Genomic DNA, 22,220 nt, shown 5'->3' on the forward strand with positions numbered 1-22,220 from the left:
TCTCACCTCGGGTCACAGAGGAAGTCTGAGCTCTCTCCATCTGCTCTCCAAACCAGCCACTCTCTGAAGGAGGGATGACACAGCATCCGCGTGCCATCCCTGCGTCTCACCTACAAACACAAATGACTCATGAAATGACTTCAATGTAAAGGTACAATTAACTGATATGATCTGCTTCTCCAGACAGGTTGTCCTTTATTGTCAAGACATTGTAAGTCCTTTCGATAAAGACTACCTTTAAATGACTGGGTGTAAGTGAAAATTATGCACTCCATTGCAAAGCAAACGCAACATTCAAACCTTTAAAAAAAAAAGCTTGAATCATTATGTACGTCATATCAAGAGTCTTACCATGAATCCAGCCAGGCTGTCTAATCTCTGCTGGAAGTCCTTCCACTCCAGCTCCCCCCTCACACTGCCTGCATTCAGTGCCCTGAACATTTGCTCATCAGTTAGCGGGTGCAGAGACGCCAGTGCCACATTCAGCACCGGAAGTATCCGTTCAAAGACTTCTTTATCCGGGAAGCTCACCCGACACATCAGCAGGTACACCTAACGGATAGTCATAAATTAGCACATGCTGTTTATGATGTTGTAAGGGGTTTGCATTTTTCCTAAACTGACTTCAAATTAGACAGACAAGAACAATTACACAACAGAAAATGATCTTTTTGTACATGTAAATTTGAAAACTGAAATATGTAACCTCTACATATTGATCTAATTAATCTAATCTAATTTATGATTGCAGGTGCATGCCTAAATTGGCAGGTCACTGATGTGCTTTGGAGTGTACACCATGTCTGTCTGTGTAATCAAGTGCTGGCAATGCTTTATTAGGCAGTCCCATATTAACTTCTAAATGTAGTAGCTGGTATCGTATATCATAGTCTCAGGCATTGTGGAACTTTAGTTTTTAGAGCTTTAGGGATGAAATCCTGATACAAAATGTATTTATCAATATCAACAATGAAGAAAAAAATAAGAGCAAAGCTATAAATATACAAATAATTGGTGTAAGAATTCCAGACATGTCATGTAAGTCTGCGAAGTAGGGATAATTTGGAGTTAACTAGTTTAAGTCATTAATTCTGCCACGTGTTCCAGATTGTACTTGCTCATGTATTTAACAGTGATTGCCCACTCCCTGGCCTATACATCTTAAGCACACCTAAATGCACACCTGTGTGCTTTTCCACATCCATTATCAGCTCATTAAATCATCACATTTCTAAGTCTCTGTGTGTATATCACACTTGCTCATCCGTTGGATCTTTTTTACACTGGTGATTATGCAACATTAAAATGGGTCTGTCATTTACTTTAGTCACTGTGGACTATTTTTGGCACTTTGTTTTAATCCTGACATTTTTATCTCTTATTGATCTGAGCAGCGTGTGAGTACATGTTTTCTCTTTTTAGTGAAAGATATGCCTGAACAATGGTTGTCGCCTGTGTACCTTGTGTGGGGATTTTCTGGACATTGATTACTTCAGCCTCAGGCGAGATGCCATTTCACGGTAGACAGTTCACCAGGATGACTGACAAGTGTTAAGTGTTGCAGAAGTGTTAGACTGTGAACTTGACCAGATGAGGAAGAGGAGGGCAGATCTAAAAATACACTCAAGCTAAAATGTGTCTTTAAAGCTGTATAGATTAAACACCAATGTTAGTTTACACAGTAAGTGAAATGGTACCTTAATGAAAGACACATATGCGACAGCAATTTATTAATTATTTTTATGTTATGTTAAGTATTTCAGTTGTTTTTCCTCTATATATTTCAGTCATTTAACAATCAAACACTTTCAAGTTTTAACCCATATTTTTTTTTAACCTAACCATTTTAACCATTTATACATCAATTTAGATCACTATTTCAATGTTTTTTTTTCTGCTAACTATTTAAACTGTTAATTCATTACCTTTAAAGCTATCTCCTTCAACTATTTATCCATTACTTTTAGCAAATTATTTCAATGGTTTATCCATTACTTTTAGCTAAGGGAACACTTAATCATCACAGTATAACACCAAGTCAGTTAAACTTCAGGGGTATCAAACTGTCCATTTAGGAAGCACAAGTGATTGTGACTCAATTACACCTGCTTTGGTGCAAATGAAAGTGACAACAGGTGTGATGGAGAGACAAAAGCCACGCAACCCCCACAAAGGGAATGGTTTTGCATGTGGTGGCCACAGACAATTGCTCTCTCCTTATCCTTCCTGATTGATTCTTCTTTGGTATGAGTTCTGTTAGTGTCCTTGTCACTACTGGTAGCATGAGGCGGTACAACCCAGTCAGGTTGTACAGGTAGTCCAGCTCCTTCAGGATGGCGGTCACAAGAAGGTTTGCTGTGTCTCCCTGCACACTCTCAAGAGCATGGAAGAGATACCAGGAGACAGGCCGTTACAGAAGGAGAGCTGGCCAGGGCCATAGAAGGGCATCAACCAACAGCAGGACTGGTATCTGCTCCTTTGTGTGAGGAGGAACAGGAGGAGCACTGCCAGAGTCCTACAAAATGACCTCCAGCAGGCTACTGGTGTGCATGTTCCTGACCAAACTGTCAGACATGGACTCCATAAGGGTGGCATGAGGGCCCAGTGTCCTCCATGGGACCTGTGCTCAAAGCCCAGCACAGCAGCTCGATTGGCATTTGCCAGAGAACACCAGAACTGGCAGGTCTGCCACTGGTCCCCCGTTTTCTTCACAGATGAGAACAGGTTAACACTGAGCACATGTGACAGGCGTCAAAGAGTCTGGAGACGCCGTGGTGAATGTTATGCTGCCTGTAGCATCATCCAGCACGACCACCAGTTTGGCGGTGGGTCAGAGGTGGTCTGGGAAGGCATATCCATGGAGGGTCGCACAGACCTCCATGTCATAGCCAGTGGTACCCTGACTACTGCTAGGTACCGGGATGAAATCCTCAGAGCGATTGTCAGACCTTATGCTGTTGCAGTGGGTCCTGGGTTCCTCCTGGTGCAGAACAATGCCCGGCCTCATGTGACCAGAGTGTGTAGGCAGTTCCTGAATGATGAAGGCATTGATGCCATTGACTGGCCTTCACGTTCCCCTGACCTAAATCTAATTGAGCACCTATGGGACGTCCATGGGAGCTCACCAATGCCCTGATCCAGGTCTTGCAGGAGATCCCCCAGGACACCACCCGTTGACTCATCAGGAGCATGCCCAGATGTTGTCGGGAGTGCATACAGGCAGGCGGGGGCTAAACTCACTACTGAGTCACACTATGAGTTGCCATGATAAAATTCATACAAGTTGGATCAGCCTGTGATTTCAATTTTTTACTTAGACTTTCGCCGTGATTTTGAGTCCTCAATAGGTTGATAATTTTGGTTTCCATTGACCGTTGTTACATCATTTTGTCACCAAATTATACACATCAGTAAAGATTTTCAACTTAACATAATTCGTTCATCATGATGAACGATGAACGATGATGTGTGATTTAAGTGTTCCCTGTTATTTACATTTAGCTAATTATCTCACCTGATTTTTCATTACTTAGCTGTCTATTTCAACCATTTATTTATTCATTTAGCTATTACAACTGTCTATCCAAAAAATTTCTTTAGCTAATGTTAACTACTTCAGTTAATAACGTATTGCTTGTGCTAAATATTTCAATGACTTACCCCTCCCTTTTAGTTAACTATTTCAACTCTTATACGTCACTTTTAGGTTACTGTTTTAACCATTTATCTAATATGCCACCTTTAGCTAACTCATCTGATTGCTTGCTACCTAGTTTTCATGCACTCTCTATCACAACATGTGGTGTTCAGGTGTTACAGCTGACTCAATACCTGTATATAAATTTTTTCTATTAAAACAAATTCTAATCTTTTCAATCTTTCCACATACCCTTAGCAACTGCCACATGTACCCCTGGGCTACAAATACCATTTGCTTGTTGGGAATCATGTCTGACCTCTGACAGGGAGACAGGCACCACCAGGTAGTTTCCCCCTTTCAAAGCCAGGTGGCCCTTGTGGAACAGATCTAGGGTCAGCTGAAGGTAGAGGATGGAGCCATGGCTCCGTGTTGAAAGGTGACTGCTGAATTTGCTGAGGAGCAGCTGATCGGGGGCCGAGCCTGTTGGTGTGGTGACATTAGAGGCGATCTGGGCGCTGCTGCTGACCCGGTGATGGATGTAGTCACTCAGGTCAGCTCCCAGATCGCTGCTGTCTGGCAGGATGTCCAGAGAAATGCCAGAGAAGGGAAGAAGGGTTGTGATTTCCTGCAGAAGAAGAAAACAGATACATTCTGGGTACTTACTGGTAAAATCGAGCACCACACACAGGCACAAGCACCTCAGTATTAAAAGAATAGTAAGCAGCATGTCTTTGGTGCATTAGCTAAGCACAGATTAAAAGCACCAAAATCAGGGCCTATTTTCTCAGATGCTGTTGCCTCTGACTCACGCAGAGCCATGGGATACAGTACAGTAAATAGTGTGACAATGACTCAAGCTCCAACATTGCTCACAGGCATCTCTCAGAGTCACATTTCATCTCCTCTCTTGCCATCCTCAACTGCTCAACACCGGCCAAAACCAGCTATGACTGATAAATAAAAATCTATATTATTGCATCGCAGTTCCTCATTAACAAAGACTGACATTTTAGTTCAATGACTAGTAATAGACTTGTGGTTGTGGACTGTGCTCTACTTAACCCTTTCTCAATGGTTTCTGAAATATTCAGGTTGTTATACATGCGTAAAGCACTTCATCTGAAATGGCTGGTAAAAATACTAATAGTCATGCTCTTCATCTTTAAATTTTGGTATTTAATGCTCGCTGACTTCAAATGTATCACGAAGAAAATGACCCAAAATGTGTTTTGTGTATTCCTAAACACTAATCAAATTATGTAACCAGCTGGCTGGCTGTCAAGCTCCAGACGCCCAGCAGACTCCCAGTGGTGTTACCATCCATTCAAGGCGTAATCCTTGCAGCATTTGGAGGCTTGGCTTTGGCATTGGACAGATGCAGCCGCTGTTTGGTGGGATTACCAACCGGATTGAGAAAATACATCAGACTAGAGAGAGCAACGCTGCCAAAAGCCACAATGTCTATACCATGGCTGTAAAAGCACAGGAGTGAACTACACTGTGTGAGCAGGGAGCTAAGACAAAAGAAGCATGTATTGGCTGACCTCTTAGGCAATGACTTCACCCAAAATACAAAATCATATTTTCTCACTTCATTCAAGTGGTGTCCAATCATCTAGATAGTTCTATTTGCCCAGATTTTGAGATTCCCATGATGCCCAGTGCTCACCCGGGATAAAGAGTCGACATCCCAACGCAACAGAAATGAAAAGAATTTTATTTGTGATTTGTAACAATCAAAAACTAACTCAATTAGAAACAGCATCCTTGTAATTCCTAATAATACACAGACCTGACTCTCAACAGCCATCACAGGTCTGACTTTTTTGGTTTAAATCAAGTCCAGTGAAAATTGTTCACAATGAGATCTGTGGATTATCCAGAGCAACTGAGACATTTTGTCTGAAAAAACACATCCATCCGTTCATCTTTTATGTATTACCCACTTATTCTTTGCAGGGATGTGGGTAGCTACAGCCTATCCCAGCTAACACTGAGTGAGATGTGGGGTACATCCATGGATCGAAGGAGCTGGATATGGTGCAGCTGCCCACCAATCAGCCTCGCTGCTAATTTGCAGTAATGCAACAAAGAGTCCTTTGCACCCTGCAAAAATATTTTACCCATAGAAGAGCTGTTTTTTGACAGTCATCTCATTACTAATTTTTAAACCACAAAGGTTTTACATTTGAAAAAAGCTATTTTTATGTGCATGTTGTCATGCCAATATAAAATCTATTGGACAAGATGGCCTGAGTGGGCGGGGTCAGGGAGAGAATAACTATTGCACATATGCAGTGGGCTGCATCATGCAGAAGCAAACCAGGTAGTTTTTTTGTCTTATGAGCTCAGTGAGGAATCTTAACCCAAATGCATGTTCACCATCTTGGAGTCCGCTACAATTTCATAGTCTGCAATTAACATAGTCTCATTTTATGTGTGTGGTGAAACCAGTGCACCTGGAGGAAACCCATTCATGGGGAAAACCATGCTGCTGACTTTTTAAATGTATTAATTCAATGATGTGAGGACCAGAAAGAAGCTTTCATCTACCTCCATTGTGCCTCCATTGAGGTGTGAGTCAGAAAATGTGTTAATAGTAACTTGGGTGAACCAGCTGTTTGAGGTGTGTGTGCAGTGGTTTAAAGATCACTGTAATGCTGTAATATCAATAATCTCACTTACCACCAGGCCTGTCCGTACTGTGACCACCAACTTTAGCCAGAGTGGAAATTTGGAGATTATTTTAGTAATGAAAGTGGCAATGGTGTCCCCATAGTCTGGTTTATGGAATTCTGCCTCATTAAGACTGTCAACCAATATGATGTAGTCTTCCTCTGGCAGCCTGCGCTCTGAGTGCACATGAAGCAAAACACAGTTAGAAAATAGGTTGAAGAATGTTATAAGACCAGATATATTACATTAGCCTTGCAAAGAGAACGTAATAAGGAAACAAACAAAGATGCTATGATAGTTTTATCCAAACGCTTATATGTCTAAAAATGGGTGCATCTTTGTTTTCCAGCACAGGATATGTTGAGAAAAGCACCAACTGTTGATATTGATTATATTCCGTTGAAAGGGGCCAGAGGCCATTGTTGTTTATTAGCTTGAAACAGGACATATCCATCATGTTTCACATCATCTAAGTTGTCAGTGAATCTCTGCAGGCCTGTGAGGACTCATACACTCAAGCACAAGGGCTCTCCATTTTTTTTTTAACCTGCTTAATAGTGATGGAGTAGACAAAACACTCCTCTGCTCAGACTGTGGAGGGCCTGGCCATAATAACACATCAATCTAACTGACTGACTGTATCATGAGAAACTGAGCTGGCTAATATGTCCCTAACATTCACAGCCTCTCCAGAGTGTTTTGTGACCTTGAAATCCTCTGGGATGCTGATGATTCACCGGGGCAAAAATAACACTCATCATTTCCCTATGTAAATGACCTACCATCTGTTTCACTCTCTACAGTGTTTCAAATCATTGACCTTAACTAGGAAAATAATCTCTGGGCCCATCACGGAGTCATTAATGGGCTATTTCATACAGGAGATGGCAGCACCCCCCCCTAATTGCAGGGTGAAGGAAGCAGACATTTTTCCACCTTAAAACTGATACTATTTTAAAATTTAAAAGGTCTTTAAAGTTGAATATCACATTTGTCTTAAAGTGTGTGTGTCTAGACTTCATTACCCTTGCGCAGGCTAGCGATGGGCTCGAGGACACCCTTTCGGAAGGCAGCAATGGGGTCTTGAACGCAGGATCGCAGGCTGAGTGTGTTCTGTAGGTGAGGCTCTTGTGCTAGCAGCTCCCTGTACGGGGCGAGCTGTGGCGCCCTGGCCAACAGGGCGGCGACACTGTGCACAAACTCCGGCACCAGGCAGGTGTAGGTGTTGTCAGCCTGACAGAAATGGTAGGCCACCACCTGACAGGAGAAATAAGCAGGTGAAAAACTGAAAGCAGACAAAAATATTATTCTCTAAATAAAAGATGTGTAACTGATGTTGTTGATTCTGCCATCTCTCCTTCTTCACAATGGAGAAGACACGTTAGCATGCCAGATTTACCGCTCCTCTCACTCCCCCGTCTCCTCTCCCCTTCTTGTCTCGTCCACAAGCACGAACGCCACCTGTTGCTGATTGGCTGGAATAATTTTTTGTGGCTCGGTCCAAGCCACTTTGTTTGTTTCCCATTTACAGAGCCAGGGCTGTTTACAAAAACTGGATTTTTGTCCAGCGCGCACATAGAGCGAACAGCCAGCAGACCATGAGGAGATAAATGATGAATTTCAAACTCCTCCAGAATGACTCACCCCACCTTTAATGGTCCGGGTGGAAATGTATGGTGGAAATAGTACAGGAAGTTTTAAAAGTGGCCATAATTCATGATTTTCATTGAAAAACTGGAGGTGGAGGAACTCCACATGACTGTAGAGTTGGTCTGAAATGGCTATGAAAGAAAGAGAAAGCTTTGAGGAAAAACCTGAAAAGCTCTCATGGCCATTTTGCACGCACTTTTGAGACTTCACTTGTCGATTTGCAGCTACGGTCAAGTACCGCACGGTGCCATGTAGGCTTCCTTATTGTATCATGAGGTGAAAGCACATTTGGTGAGAGGCTACAGAAGATAACCCATGCAGCATGTCTGAATATTGAACTGTTTACTATTTAAATACCTGCACCTCTACGTGTTCAGCCGAAAGCCTGTTTGCTTATATTTTAGCCATCTGAATCAGGAAACATCATAGTGCTTTTACTACAGCACTTCCTGTTCCGAAGCTTTTCCTTTAATCTTTAATAATTTGAACTATTGGTTGGACAAATAGGTTAGATAATCAATCAATTAATCAAGAAAATAATCAGCAGATTAATGTATAATAAAAACAATCATTGATTGCAGTCTCATTCAAAATAGCTAAAAATGAGCTCCACCCTAACCAGCTACTGTACAATAATTTACATTTTTCTACATTAACTACTTTTACTACTTTGCTTACATTTTCTTAATTGCACTTTTACTGCATGGTATTAATAGCAAAGTAAAGGATCTGAATATGCCTTACATCACTGGTTATGACTGTGGTGGTTTGGAAAACTTGGGCTGTATGTGCTGTGGAGAGGTGTGGGGTCGGGTTTCCTGTGCGTCCTTATTTGGCAGAGGCTGGGCGGGGTTGACCAGGTGGTGGGATCCTACTCAGCTGAGACTCGTCACAATCAGCTCAGTATAAAGACTGTGGACTGCTGAAGACTCATCGCCAGATTATTTCTGCTGCTTAGTGGTATGGTTGGCCAGTTACCAGTGCTACCAGTTTGCTATCTCTGAGTGTTTGTTCTCCAGTGTCTCATCACCTGTGTCTTTTCCCCTTTGTTTTTGAAGTTCACCAGTTTCCTCCTTGCACATTTAATAAATTCCTAATTTTTCCCTCAACCCCTGTCTGTCTGTCTGTCTGTCTGTCTGTCTGTCTGTCTGTCTGTCTGTCTGTCTGTCTGTCTGTCTGTCTGTCTGTCTGTCTGTCTGCTATTGAGTTCAATTCCTAACTGAAACGTAACAACGACTCTGAGAAAAGATGTTAAACTATGTCAATTCAGTAATCTGTCATGGAGGGAAACAAATATTACTGATTACTGACGTTATCTGTACATATCCCCAAAGAACAACATAACAAAGGAGAAAAACAATATCTGAGACTAATATCGCAGAATATAAAAACTGTTACAATAAAATAACGCAGAGCTATAAAGACAGAAATCTGCAGAAATCATAGAGGTAGCTGAGTCATGAAATAGTTTCCACTCATGAAACTCAACAACAGGAGCTTCATTCAACAGATTACTGCAGGATTTCTGTAAGACACAATCAGTAAGTACAAGTTGGCTTATCCAGGCAGCATGCTGGATGATAAACGCAAGTATGAGGTATGAAACATATCACTATTAGTAAGGGTGGTTTTTCCAATAACCATTAAACCTGCAGCCTGAACAAAAGCACAAAATAAAATTGAGATAAATGTCAACTGTCTCACAGGAAGATTAATAGTAGGAAATTGATGATAAATACACACCTTCAACAGTGTTTCATAGGGTTTAGATGGATTCCACCCTAGGCCATGAAAGGTCCACACGTAACGTTTTCAATGACTTCACTTTTGAGCGAACATCCTCACCATCACCAACAGTCTGACTTGTTCCCATGGAAACTCTTATTGAGGACAAGTTAGTAAATTTAGAAGCTTCCATGTCATCTATGTGATGCAATCATCAGCATGGTCTACATGTGCCCAAAAAGAGCGAAGAACGACCTAACATTAAAATCTTAAGTCACAAACATGCAACCCTGTAGCCCCTTGAAGAAGGAACAGTCTGATGTGTGTTTATCCCTTTGAATTGATTCCTCTTCAGTCTTTTGTGAAGGCTTGTAACAGCCATAGCTCCTTGCGGTACAGTTTATGATGCTGTATTATATTACTGTGCTAACAAGTAAGAGAAGTGCAGGAAAAAAAATCCAGGGCAATCAAAAGAGCCATTACAAGAAGCTAAATCTTGGGTCGTCTCTATAATGTAAACATGATTTCTTGCTTTTGTCTGTGATAACTGCAGGTGAGTCAGCAGCCTGCTCACCAACAGGATAGAATAGCAAGAACTACTATACAGAAGGGCATTATGTGTGTGTGTGTGTGTGTGTGTGTGTGTGTGTGTGTGTGTGCGCTCTCGAATCTTTGTGAGGACCAAACCAAATCTTTTCTTTTATCAGGGTAAGGCACGAGGATCTCATGGATAAAGGACTATTTTCACATTTCGATAAATACGCTTACTTGCCTTCTTGTGGAGACTTAGATGACAAGATTGATACCACTCTCACATCTGTTCATTCAGAATAAAAGCCACCGCTTGCAGCCTGTTAGCTTATCTTAGCATAAAGACTGGAAACAGGGGCAATCAGCTAGCCTGGCTTTGTCCAAAGGTGACCAGCACATCTAAGCTCACTAACAGCTCGCTAACATGTTATATCTCATTTGTAAGAAAATGATCACTTTTTGTCATGTGCTGAAGCAGTAACTTCCTTGAACCTCTGCTGGTTGCCTGGCAACTGCTTATGGCCAAGAAACAGTCCAGCACATCACCACCCGTAAAATAAAGAACTGTGGTTTTTACACGGATTAAAGGCAGAAGGTATAATGCAATAATTAGTGAGCTGTTGAGGTGCTTTCATCCTGTTTCCAGTCTTAATGCTAAGTTAACTGTCTGCTGGCTTTGGCTTCATATTCAGATTGCAGACATGAGAGTGGTTTTGATCTTCTCATTGAACTCTCTGCAAGAAGAAGAAGAAGAACAAATATGTGCATTTAAAGTTGAGCTATTGCTTTAAGGAATTGTGTAATTGAGGGTCCTTGCAAGTATAGGAATGCAAATGTTAGTGTGTATATGTGTTTAGAGGTTACCTTGGCAGCTAGGCATCTGACAGCCTCTTTCCTCTGTGCTGTACCATCACATGTTCCTGCAGCAGCACTCTGGTTGGGCTGGGAATCAGCTGGCTGTTTGGAGGCTGCTTTCCCCTGCCTATCCCCACCTGAACAGAGCACAGAGCAACAACAAACGCAAAGCTGCCATTTACACTCGTTAGATGAAGTCTCTGGTGTAAGCACAGGAATGTCAGGAGTGAAGTCTACGACGAAACACAATTAATCTGCTGCAATTAATTAGTGCATCTGTAAGCAAGGCTGTGCAAAACCGCATTAGATGGCAGCGAGGGTGTTTGTTTCAGAGTGCAGCATGATATGTCTGGATTCCTGCACACCTCATGCTGTACCCTCAGTAAAACTTAAATCAAGATGACATACAGTACCGATATCAATGAATAATGCAATGATGCTGAAAATGACTGGCACTGTATTCTTTTTGAACACTATTTTCTTTTTCTGTACTGCTTTGTCCTCAGCCTCTAATCTTAATAACACTCCCTATTTCACTGCAGGAAAAGGCTGAAGGAGGTAGATATAAGAAAAATCTGTGTTTGTGGCCTCACCTCATTCTATTAAAAAATGAATAAATACCAGCACGTCAAGTGTGCAACGTGCATTTATGGCATAATGTGCAAAACCTGGTTGGATGAGATGCTGCTTTCTTTTTTTTTTTCAGACAAAAGAACAGTTTCAGCGTCAGTCGTGGAAAAACAACAACAACAATCTCAGTCCCCTTACACAACTGCAATCAGCAGAGAAACCTCAGGGGAGCACTTGAAAGGAGAGTGCGTGACCCACTTACCAACTCCTTCCCAAAAAGTGATATTTCTTCCAGTATCTTACAAGAAACTGACTTTAATGGAGCATGCTGGAGAATGTGTGAATTCAACTTCTAACATTGCACTTCTTACAACTACGATTCCCAAGAAGTTGTGACGCTATGTCAGACATAAACCCACTGTGATCATTTGCTAATGCTCTTTGACGTATGCTTGATTGAAAACAGCACAATGACAATACATTGAATGTTTCACCTCATCAACTTCATTGATTCTTGTAAATATATGCCTATGCTGAAATTGATGCCAGCAACACAACAGGTGATAGTATCATGCTTGGCTATGAAAGGGGCATCCTCGAAAGGCTCAGTCATCCACAAGTGAGGATGGAGCGAGGTTCACCACTTTGTGAACACATGATTGGATGAAGGATATTACTCCATGGGCTCAGGAACACTTTGTAAAACTGTTGTTGGTAAACACAGATTGCTTGCAAGTGACTACATTCTGTTTTCATTTATGTTTTACAGATTGTCCCAACTTTTTTAAATCTGGGTTGCACACGCTTTGAGATGCACACAAAAACAAATGACGCTGCTGTGAGTGAAGATAGGAGTCTTACATTTAGGGGAGGAGCTGGGGCTGTGAGGGATGCTGGGACCTCCCTGTGGCGTACGCATGCCATGACAGCTGAGCGTCACCAGCCGCCAGACGATTGCAGTCTTGCCGGAGCCTGCGTTACCAACAATGACAGCGCCGCGCCCCTCACAGCTGCTCGTTTTTCTCAGGACCTCCTCCAGACGCGTGAAGAGCCAATCCCGGCCAACAAAGGGTGTTTCTGCGGTGATGCCGGGGACTTCAAACAGCAGCGGTTTTAGCATGATGTCAGCTGGTTTGAATGGCACCAATCTCCCTGGATGGATGAGAGGAAAGCGTTGAAGAGAACATGAGAATGGATGACTGTATTTACCTCAAACAGTGATACTGAAGTGCATACATCTTCCACAGTGGTCTGCAGATGTTTCTGCACCAAGCTATATTTATACACTGATTTTACCCTGAGGGTAAGCCACAAAGTACCTTTGGAGTCATCATTTGTGCGTCCAGCTGTGTTGTGTTTACGGACGGAGCTCCTGTGCCCAGCAGACCTTTGGTTGTCCAGAAAACTCAAATCCTCCAGGCGAGTGGAGCTGGTTGCTGTACGCGAGAGCAGGAGGGGAATGGATTGAGGGTGTGAGAGAAATGCAGGAAATGTGCAAAGATACACATGCATACCACACAAGTGTCAGATTCATTGCTTGAATCAATTATTGTATCCATGGAGACGTGAGACATAAACAGTTGTTGCTCTCAGTGATAAATTCTCAATGCCCTTGAGGAGAGAATAGAGAGAGGAAAAGAAAGCCACTCATCTCACGTCGTGTAATCTCCAGATAACATGAGTCTGAAATGACCAAATGTTTCATACTGTCTCACACATCAGGACACCAAATTGGTGATAATCACTGGAAACTCATCGCCGGCTGTAATGCAAAAATGTATCATCTGACAATAACAGGATTAGACATGTTTTTATAATGACTAAATAAGCCACACAAAAGCCAACATGATAAATAAAAATGAAGAACATGTCGTACAGAAGGCCAAGAAACAAAAAGAAAGAGGTGTTTACTCCCACATTCGCCTATCCATCCACCCACTCAGACCACAGAGATTACAGGTCAGCCCAGCTTACTTTCTGCAGTTTTCAAGACATTTATCAGTCTTAAGTCCAGGCTGTTGTGCAAAATAAAGAAATAGGCTTTGTGTAATCAGCTGGTTTGTAAATTTGGTCCTCTGCAAAAATGAATAATCTATTTCTGCCATTGTAGCGTATCATTATGCAGCAAGACACAGAGGGACAAAAAAATAGAAAGTGCTGTACACTGAACTGCAATTCAATTCAATTCAATTCAACGGTCCTGTAATAAATACGATTTAACGTTTGTGAAGCTGGTGTTGATTCAACACTATTGTCATTTTTGAGGCTGTCGTTTCTGTCAGTTTTGTATTTGATTACACAGTATTGTAAAGTGTTTCAGTGTTTTGTGGACAAAATATTTTCGAATATTTTTGTGCAAAATATGTTGTATAGCCAAGACATCATAAACATATTTCTGGATATTGCAGTTCAGTGCAACGTCACTACAACTGAAACAGGCTAAAAACAGTCTATAAACCATGAAAAACATAAGTACCATTAGCAAAACAGACCGTTTTAAGTGGGCTGGATTTGTTTCAGAGCAGTTTAACTGAATTGCTTTACATCTTACTTTGTGTCCTTTTTTTAAATTGTTTTTTGTTGTTTGCCAGCTTTTGCCTTTATTCAATTGCTGCCAGGATTTACCTGGGAGAAAGAACAGAGATGGACATAAAATACAACAAATATGGGCAATAATTCAAACTCCAGAAACTAACTAAGTTGTCAGAATTTCCCGGAAAGTTAAATATCTCTGTACTAAATGTGACTTTATGAGCATACCACCTCAGATTGAGGCTCCTAGAGCGGTCGTGGCAGCGGTCGACAGGAAAACAGGTCAAGAACCTCTGTTCTGGTCTAGTCTTAGACTGTTCCCTTTCCCTCTGTTGATGAAGGGGAATCTAATTAAGTGGTTTATGAATCCAGGCGTGGCAGAGAACCAGGTAACTAGTACTTACAATTACTGCAACCCAAAGTGTCTGTGTTTGCTGCGACTTCTTGGGGTGTGATGATATCGGTTTGCTCTTATTCATATTGGATTAAGGAAGGATACATCTACATTGGAGCAAAGAGCATTAGTATTAAAATATATAGTATTGCTGACAAAAAGGACTCCAGCAACATGGAAAAATGAGTCTGACAGGAAAAAAAAACTTGTTATTTTAAGAGTTTTCAATGGCAAGTTACAGACTGTTCTGTTTCATTCATTCATTGCTGTAATATATTAAAAAAATCCTCTGTAAAATCTGGAAATCTGGCATTACCACCGCCTCTAATCCCTTCAGAGTGGGATTGGGAAAAAAAAGGCCTTGGTCACGTTGCACTCATCTATAAAATACTGTAGATAGACCAGTCAAACAGGCAGTAGACAGGAAAGTGTAGCCCCTGGACAGATGATGAGCTTGTATACATAATCATGTGCCGTACATGTTAAATGCAGTCAGTGGTAATCTCAGTGCATCTGAGGGAGCTGCTCTACATGTCTGAGCTGTTACAGGCTTAAAGCTTTAAAGCAGCAATTATGATCACAGCCTGAAGATGCTGGCCAGCAGCGTCCTTAAGCATCCTTCGTCATGACAAATCACTGAGTCAGTTTGTGCCCAGACGTGAGCCACACAACATGAAATGTTGTTTGTGCTCTCTTAAATGATGTTTCATGTTTGCTACATGTGTAGCACTGGCCCATCCTCTTAATCTAGAAGAGGGAGAAAGGCATACTGAACTTCCTTTTGCAACACATGTACAAATCCACCACCCTTTTAGCACTTCAGCTAATCAGATCATGTTCTGATACATCCAGCATCCCTGCATGTGTCCATCATCCTGCAGCATCAGAGTGAGAGCGTGGGTGAAAGCTACTGAGGCCATATTAGAATTTACAGGGCTGTTAAAAGCACATGGAACATGCTCTGTGGAGTACCCAGCGGACAATGACTGACTCCCTGATGCAAACAAATCAATCCCAATGTGCACAATACAATTGTGATTAAAAAAAAATAGACCAGGAATGAGCAAATAATAAACCCTGGAACACTGGGAATATGAAATCCCTTTCAACAGGTAGAAGAGGGCTTTTAAGACGGGAGACACGGAGGAAATGGCCTTAATTGTCAAGCAAGAGCCAAAGTGAAGAACTGAGGATTGAAAGAACATCCACAGTGAGAGGATGAAGAACAGTCTGCAGCTGAACAGTGTGAAGGAGGTGTGGAGTGGGATGAGAAAGACTGCTGACTAAAGACAGCCAGGCCAAATGGCTGAGTGGATCAAGGAGACAGTGAAAGAGTTAAAACGTGTTTTCAGTCAGTTTGACACCAGGACAGCTCATCCCTCCAGCCCTGACAGTCCAGCCTGACAGGACCCTGCTCACCACCACCGATCCCACACTCACTGCCTACCTTTATGTTCCCTGTTGGGGACAGCGTGGTTGATTATCCTCCAGCCCCTGTTGATCCTTCATCACTTAAAAGGTCAACTCTGCAGCGCTGGCCCGAGCTCCCAGCATATCACATCCGCCACTTCAATCATGAGCAACCCACCTAGTGCCAGTTCTACACAACCTATTCAACCTTAGTTTGACATTATGGGAAAAACCCTTATGAGCTTTATGACAGAGAGCTAGATGTGAAGATTGACACCACTCAATATCCGGTTAGCTGGTTAGCTAAGCACAAAGACTAGACACCACAGGGGAAAGAACTAGAAGGTTCTGTCCAAAGGTAACAAAAGCTGCAGAGCACAACCTGTAAAACTCACTAATGTGCAACAGAGATCTTGTTTTTGCTTAATTTGTACAAAAACTGAAATGCAAAAACAACAATTCACCATTTTACAGGGGTTATATGCTGGACTATTTCTTGGCTGGGATCAGTATCCAAAAGTGAATTTGAACATTTTTGGGGTTTTTTTTGCAGTTTTAATTAGTGAGCTTTAGAAGTGCGGGTAGGTGGATTCTGTCATCCTTGGAGGAGCCAGGCCAGCTGTTTCCCCCTGTTTCCAGTCTTTCGGCTGAGCAAACTGCCTGCTGGCTGTAGCCTTATATTTAATGCACAGATATAAGAGTGATATCAATGCTCTCGTCTCACTCTGAGCTATATGTATTTCCTAAAATACTTTACTATTCCTTTAACTTCAATTTGAAGATGGTTCCTGCACTGTAGAAAACCTCTTGCACCGATTCATTATCGAAAACGGGATGCTCCAGTGCCCTATAGGCCAGTGGCACTGACATCTCACATAATAAAGACTTTTAACAGGCTGCTAGTGAATCATCTTAGACCCCTAGTGAAATACTCCTTGGACTCTTGCTAATTTAAAAACTGGAAGCATGGACAGCACTAGACATCACATCTGCAGTTGATGCAGCTACTGTGCATCCTGAGCCTCTGACTTACTCACAAAGAAAAATGCACTCTTTCTGCTGCTGCCAGCCATCACGTTGCACAATGCTTCCTGCCAGAATGACCCCAGTCTCAGCCCACTAGGGGGGTGATGAAGCAGGTAACTTGCACTGACTCTTCAAACTGTCTTGGACTACCTTTGGTATTCCTGTGCTTGCGACAATCAGCATTTATGTCAGGGAACCTTGTGAACATGAGCGACTTCCATCCATTCCATAAATACTGATTATGAGGATGTTAATGAGAACAGACAGCAAGGAACACTCACAGTGCACATGGTCACATGAGGTGATGGGGCCTCCATCTATTCTAGACTCTGAATTATGCATAATTGCACAATTAAACCTGAACATCTGCAATTCTATATATATTAGGTTAATATAAATGGAATATGCTCAGATTGTAAGCAAGATTTCTTGATGTCCTGCTGCTGTTAATATTGCTGTTTTGCGTGCACAATGTACTGTACAGACACAATGTACTGTACATTTTCATTATACATAATACATCATACATTTTCTGAAATAGCGTTTGTGTTCAAATTTATAGCACCATATATTTATAACATTTGTTCTCAACTGCAGCCTGTTTTTCTTTGTTGTAGCCTGACAATATTGCTACTATAACAACTACATTTTCCATATGGGAATAATTAAAGTTTGATTTTATCTCCTGTCTCCTTATGTAAATCATAATGCACATCACCATTGCTCTATGTTCTGATCTTTCAGGAATGTGGAGTAAAATTCTAGTGGCTGCAGTACAATGTGTCTTGCTTCATCTTTATTCTGAATTTCATCAAGAGTGTCTAAATGAAAGCACCAGCTGACAGAAGAAACTGGCAGGCGTTACTGTGAATCCACTCCTTGGGGAATCTCTTCTTTTGCTCCCACCACAAATGAACTGACATCTAAGGGAAGAAAAAGAGCCTAGTGCACTAGCAAAGATCGTGACTGGAGAGGGAGGGGAGTATTTTTATGACAACTGGAGGCCTCCCAGGACATTTAACTGGTGCTGCTCACTGTGTGTATCCAGCCTCAGTGGTAAGTAGAGCACCGACACATGGTGCAGTGAAGTTTGGTTCTGCATCACCGAGATCTGGCAAATTATGCTCCTCTCTGGATCGGATGAATAGTCGGAAAATGGCAAGCCAATAATCAATTCAATCAGTTTGTCATTCAGTCAATATTTATCGGTCCATTATTTAATCACCCGGGTCACAGCTGTCACATTCATGCTCCCATTACCCTACTTCATCTACAAAATAATGGAAGCTTTAGCAAATCACTCACTTGCGCGCTAATTAACACATTACATCTGGATTGTTTAAAAAAAATAGAAGTGTGCAAACGATATGTGGTGGTTTTCAGAGGGGGTTATGTGTGGGACTATTTCTTGGCAGGGAGCAGTGACTTCCTGGAAATATAACATGTTAATAGGTGAGCTATGGAGGTGCTGGTAGGCCGATTTTGTTCCCTTTGAACAGAGTCAGGCTAGCTGTTAGCTGTTAGCTAACGAGCTGCTGACTGCAGCTTCATGATGAATAATGAAAGCATTAGAGGGATAGTGATGTTCTCATCAATCTCTTGGCAAGAAAGCAAAGCGTTTTACCCAAAATGTCAAAGCATTCATTTTAATGCAGAATAAGAAAAAGTAAACGTACCTGCCACAGAATTTGGACGGGGCATCACAAGGGAGGACGTGCTGTGTATGTGGTGCTGTGGGAGGGGTCTTTTCGGTGCTGGTGGAGTTCTGGGCTCCATGATGTCACTCCTAGGTAAGGCCTCATCTGGCTGGGCAGTCAGATTGTCCCTGGTTGGCCCAGGATGGCGGTCCTCGCTTGCATGGCCCATTACACCAGCACCGCCCCCCAGGCCTTCATCCTTAGTCAGAACCTCACTGGAGGCGCTGCGCTCCTCATTCTCAGAGGAGCTGGTGATGGTTGCTGAGCCGCACGAGGAAAATATGGGTTAGGTAAGGCAGCCAAGAACAGAACATATGGCATGCAACTGCTTTCTTGCATTCTCTTATCAGCTGAAACTGACTCTAGACCTAAAGCAAAGCATTGCCTTCAACTCCAACAAATCACATTTACACAAACTACAATAAAATACATCTGTTTTATGAGCCCTACACTTGAAACTCATCAGTGAGTGAGTTTTACTGTACTTGATGAGCCCTTTGCACTTTTGTATTTCACTATAAATACAAACTCTATTTAGGGAGAAAAAGGTGTCCTATTTTAGGAGAATCAGACCCATAAGCAACAAAGACAGCAGTGTCCCAGTTTTGACAGGAGGGAGCTGAAGCCTTGAGGCTGAAGTGGCACAGGCGACGTAGAGAGACTAGCTGTGGGGCAGGGGTACACATTTGACTCAGAACTAAGTGATATGGCATCTCACTTCCTGTCACCACTGAGGAAGGTGTGGTGCTGTAGTGACATCAGTCAGACTTGGGATTCCTGATAAGGTAAGTGGTTCCACATTGAGTTTAATGGGCCATTGGTGCCTTTTTTTAGCTTCTCGTGATGCATGGCTCAGCTTTTGTATTGGACACGCTTCACCTAGTGTGAAAACCAATCAGAGCTCATTCGAAGTGGATAGACATCATTTGAAAGTCTGGCCAGGATTTCCAACAGATACACAGCAGCAGCTCTCACCTATGATTCCACTGTCTTTGCTCTCCAGGGTGGAGGTCGGGCTTTGAGAAGGAAGCCCAGGGCTGCTCCCGGTGATGTGTCCGGGGGCAGGAGGACAAGGGGTAGGGCTGGATACGGGGCTGGAGAGAGTTCCACTGGGGCTGGTACTGGAGCTGCAGTGTGGTGAAGGTATGGATAAAGGCTGGGGCAAAGGCTGGCCTCCAGCACTGGTGCTGAGGGTGGAAGAGGGGCTCTCTGAACAGGGGGAGGCAGTACTGCAGGTCAGGGTGGAGCTGGGACTCCCCCCCTGGGCAGAGGTATCACACTGAAAATGGGAGAGCAGAAAGGTGGTGACATGACCAGGGGTTTAAATTGGCATGAAGTTATAATGTATATACAGACTCAGCCATATCGGCTCAAGGAGAGAGAGCAGAGAAAGAAAAGAAACATGGTTGCACTTAAAAGTGGAGTAAATTAAAAGTGTCAGTTGCCACCCTTTTTAGCAGAACTCCACTCTGCATGACAGTATTTGTCTTCATGCACACTGTTTTGTGTATTTGGGTCTGAGTGAGTTTGTGTGCACACAGATGGGAAATGAAATGATAATTCCAGTTATTTTCATCCTGGCTGTCATTTTCCCAGTTTTTCACAATGATGGCTGGCTGTATTCAAAACTAAATCACCCCCTATACACATTTGCCGTAAGAGTCAGAGTACACACATTCTTCTGTTCCACATGGGGCTGATTTCACAAAGACGAAATGAAAAGTGAAAACACTTTTCACAGGTGCCAGGATGCATTTTCAGTTTGGAAAATCCAATGAAGACACAGCATCCGACTGCCTGAATGAGGGTACTGGTTCACGTTTAATACCACAATGTACGCACGTTTCAGGAAATGGAAAATCTGACATTGGGCGAAAGCACCATTACAGTGTGTGCTGGTGGGATAAAAGGATACGCTTCAGTTGCAACATGGAGCAGCTGCATGTAAAACTCTACTGCAAAGCAAAATACAAAGTGATTTTGAACACAGTAGGTCATCACGGTGGAAAAAACTACAAAAATAAGAGCCAGGTTGAAAAAACATCAGGGCTCCATCTCGGCAGTATCACATCTATCGATGAAAGGCCTTCCAGCCCACTTTTCAAGAGGAAAGAAAATATACGCATGGCGTATGCTTAACAACAAGTACATCTGCACAATATAATGCAATCTACTGTAGCTATCCTGCAGTAAATCATATTTTATGAAATTTATTCTAACAAATTAAACCACCACTAACAGTTGTATTATTAATGTATGTGGCCTTTTACCAATAAAGGTAGTGGTAAAAAAAAGCCATGTGATATGTTCAGAAGAGCAGAGTTCAAAAGAAACAGTAATATTTCTTTATCCTTGTAGCTTGAGCACGTGCATTTCAGGTCTCCTCATTACTGATGCAACATTTCTGCAACACATAGGGAGACAAGGCAGCAGAGTTGAAAGAGCTCACTGTTATTCCCTTTATACCAGAGCCTCATCTATCTTAGCCAGGACAACCCACATTCCTCATATGAGCCTCGCTATCTCTGTGAAACTGACTGAATCTGGAGCTCAGGTGGTGGAATGAGGCTGAGAAAATGGGCCAAGGCTGAGCAATGCAAAGGCACAGAGATGGAGGGACATAAGCACATGCAATAACTGTCATACAGAGGGGTTAAAGACGCAAAGCAACGCAAATGATAATGTTTCAAAATATATACTGATGCATTTTTCCAGTGGTGGATTTGCGTCCTCAGATTCCACACAGTAGTTCACACAGTGTTTCCTTGCACACAACTTAATTTTAAAAACAGTCAGCTACTCTTTAGTAAGCAACATTTAAATGTTTAAAGAATCCTGAAGGCGATGCGAGCACTAAAAACAGAAGGGTGCTTCAAAGACCATCCATCGCCTTTTTATATGACATGACAGCAACAGGCCTCTAAATCAATACGCTGCCGTACCTTCTTTTCCCTCCTGTCCTCCATAGGAGAGCTAGCAGTGCCGGGCGTTACTTCTCCCAATAAGAAGCATAGCCTGGTCATCAGTTCCTGGGTAGAAAGGGAGGAGCCCGGCTGGGGCTCCACGTGGAGATCTGGAAGACACGCGCATTCAGGACACACGGATTAACAAGCAAGTAGAAACATGGCAGGCCAGATGAAAGCGGCATCTAACTGATGCTCCCGTTTCAGCTCGGCTCGCTCGTAAGGTTCCCACCCAGCAGCATCGCTAGTGGACTGAAAGAAATGTATGCATCCACGGGTCAGCGCAGCCCCAGCTGCCCTGATTATGAATGCACAGACAGTGGCTTTCCAGTCCCTGGTTGAGGCAGCAGCAAGAGGTTGTGTGAGGTTGCGAGTTTGCCTGTGCACACGCCTGCCAGGTGCTCTCGGTTAAGAGACGGGGTGTGAATTTCAATGAGCTTGGTGTCGACTCTGGAGCAGAAAGGAGGAGTGCCTTGGCTCTGCCTTCGTTGTTGCTCCTGGAGAGACGGGCTGACACAGGCCATGTGCTGCATTCATTTATCACTGTTTAA

General features: G+C 42.6%; 1 protein-coding gene across 1 annotated transcript in view; it reads right to left on the reverse strand.

Moving 5' to 3' along the window:
- Window positions 1–22,220, reverse strand: part of LOC139329577 (protein TANC1-like) — a 37,144-nt gene that overhangs the window by 9,034 nt on the left and 5,890 nt on the right. The window contains exons 5-15 of the mRNA XM_070960000.1: window positions 21,649–21,779; window positions 19,682–19,985; window positions 18,686–18,967; window positions 12,967–13,083; window positions 12,509–12,799; window positions 11,087–11,214; window positions 7,342–7,573; window positions 6,326–6,492; window positions 3,957–4,265; window positions 352–552; window positions 7–110 (exon numbers count right to left, since the gene is read on the reverse strand). Coding sequence (XP_070816101.1) covers window positions 7–110; window positions 352–552; window positions 3,957–4,265; window positions 6,326–6,492; window positions 7,342–7,573; window positions 11,087–11,214; window positions 12,509–12,799; window positions 12,967–13,083; window positions 18,686–18,967; window positions 19,682–19,985; window positions 21,649–21,779 — 2,266 coding nt within the window. The remainder of the gene's footprint in view (window positions 1–6; window positions 111–351; window positions 553–3,956; window positions 4,266–6,325; window positions 6,493–7,341; window positions 7,574–11,086; window positions 11,215–12,508; window positions 12,800–12,966; window positions 13,084–18,685; window positions 18,968–19,681; window positions 19,986–21,648; window positions 21,780–22,220) is intronic.

Source organism: Chaetodon trifascialis, chromosome 1, assembly GCF_039877785.1.
Source record: "Chaetodon trifascialis isolate fChaTrf1 chromosome 1, fChaTrf1.hap1, whole genome shotgun sequence".
Taxonomy (NCBI): Eukaryota; Metazoa; Chordata; class Actinopteri; order Chaetodontiformes; family Chaetodontidae; genus Chaetodon; species Chaetodon trifascialis.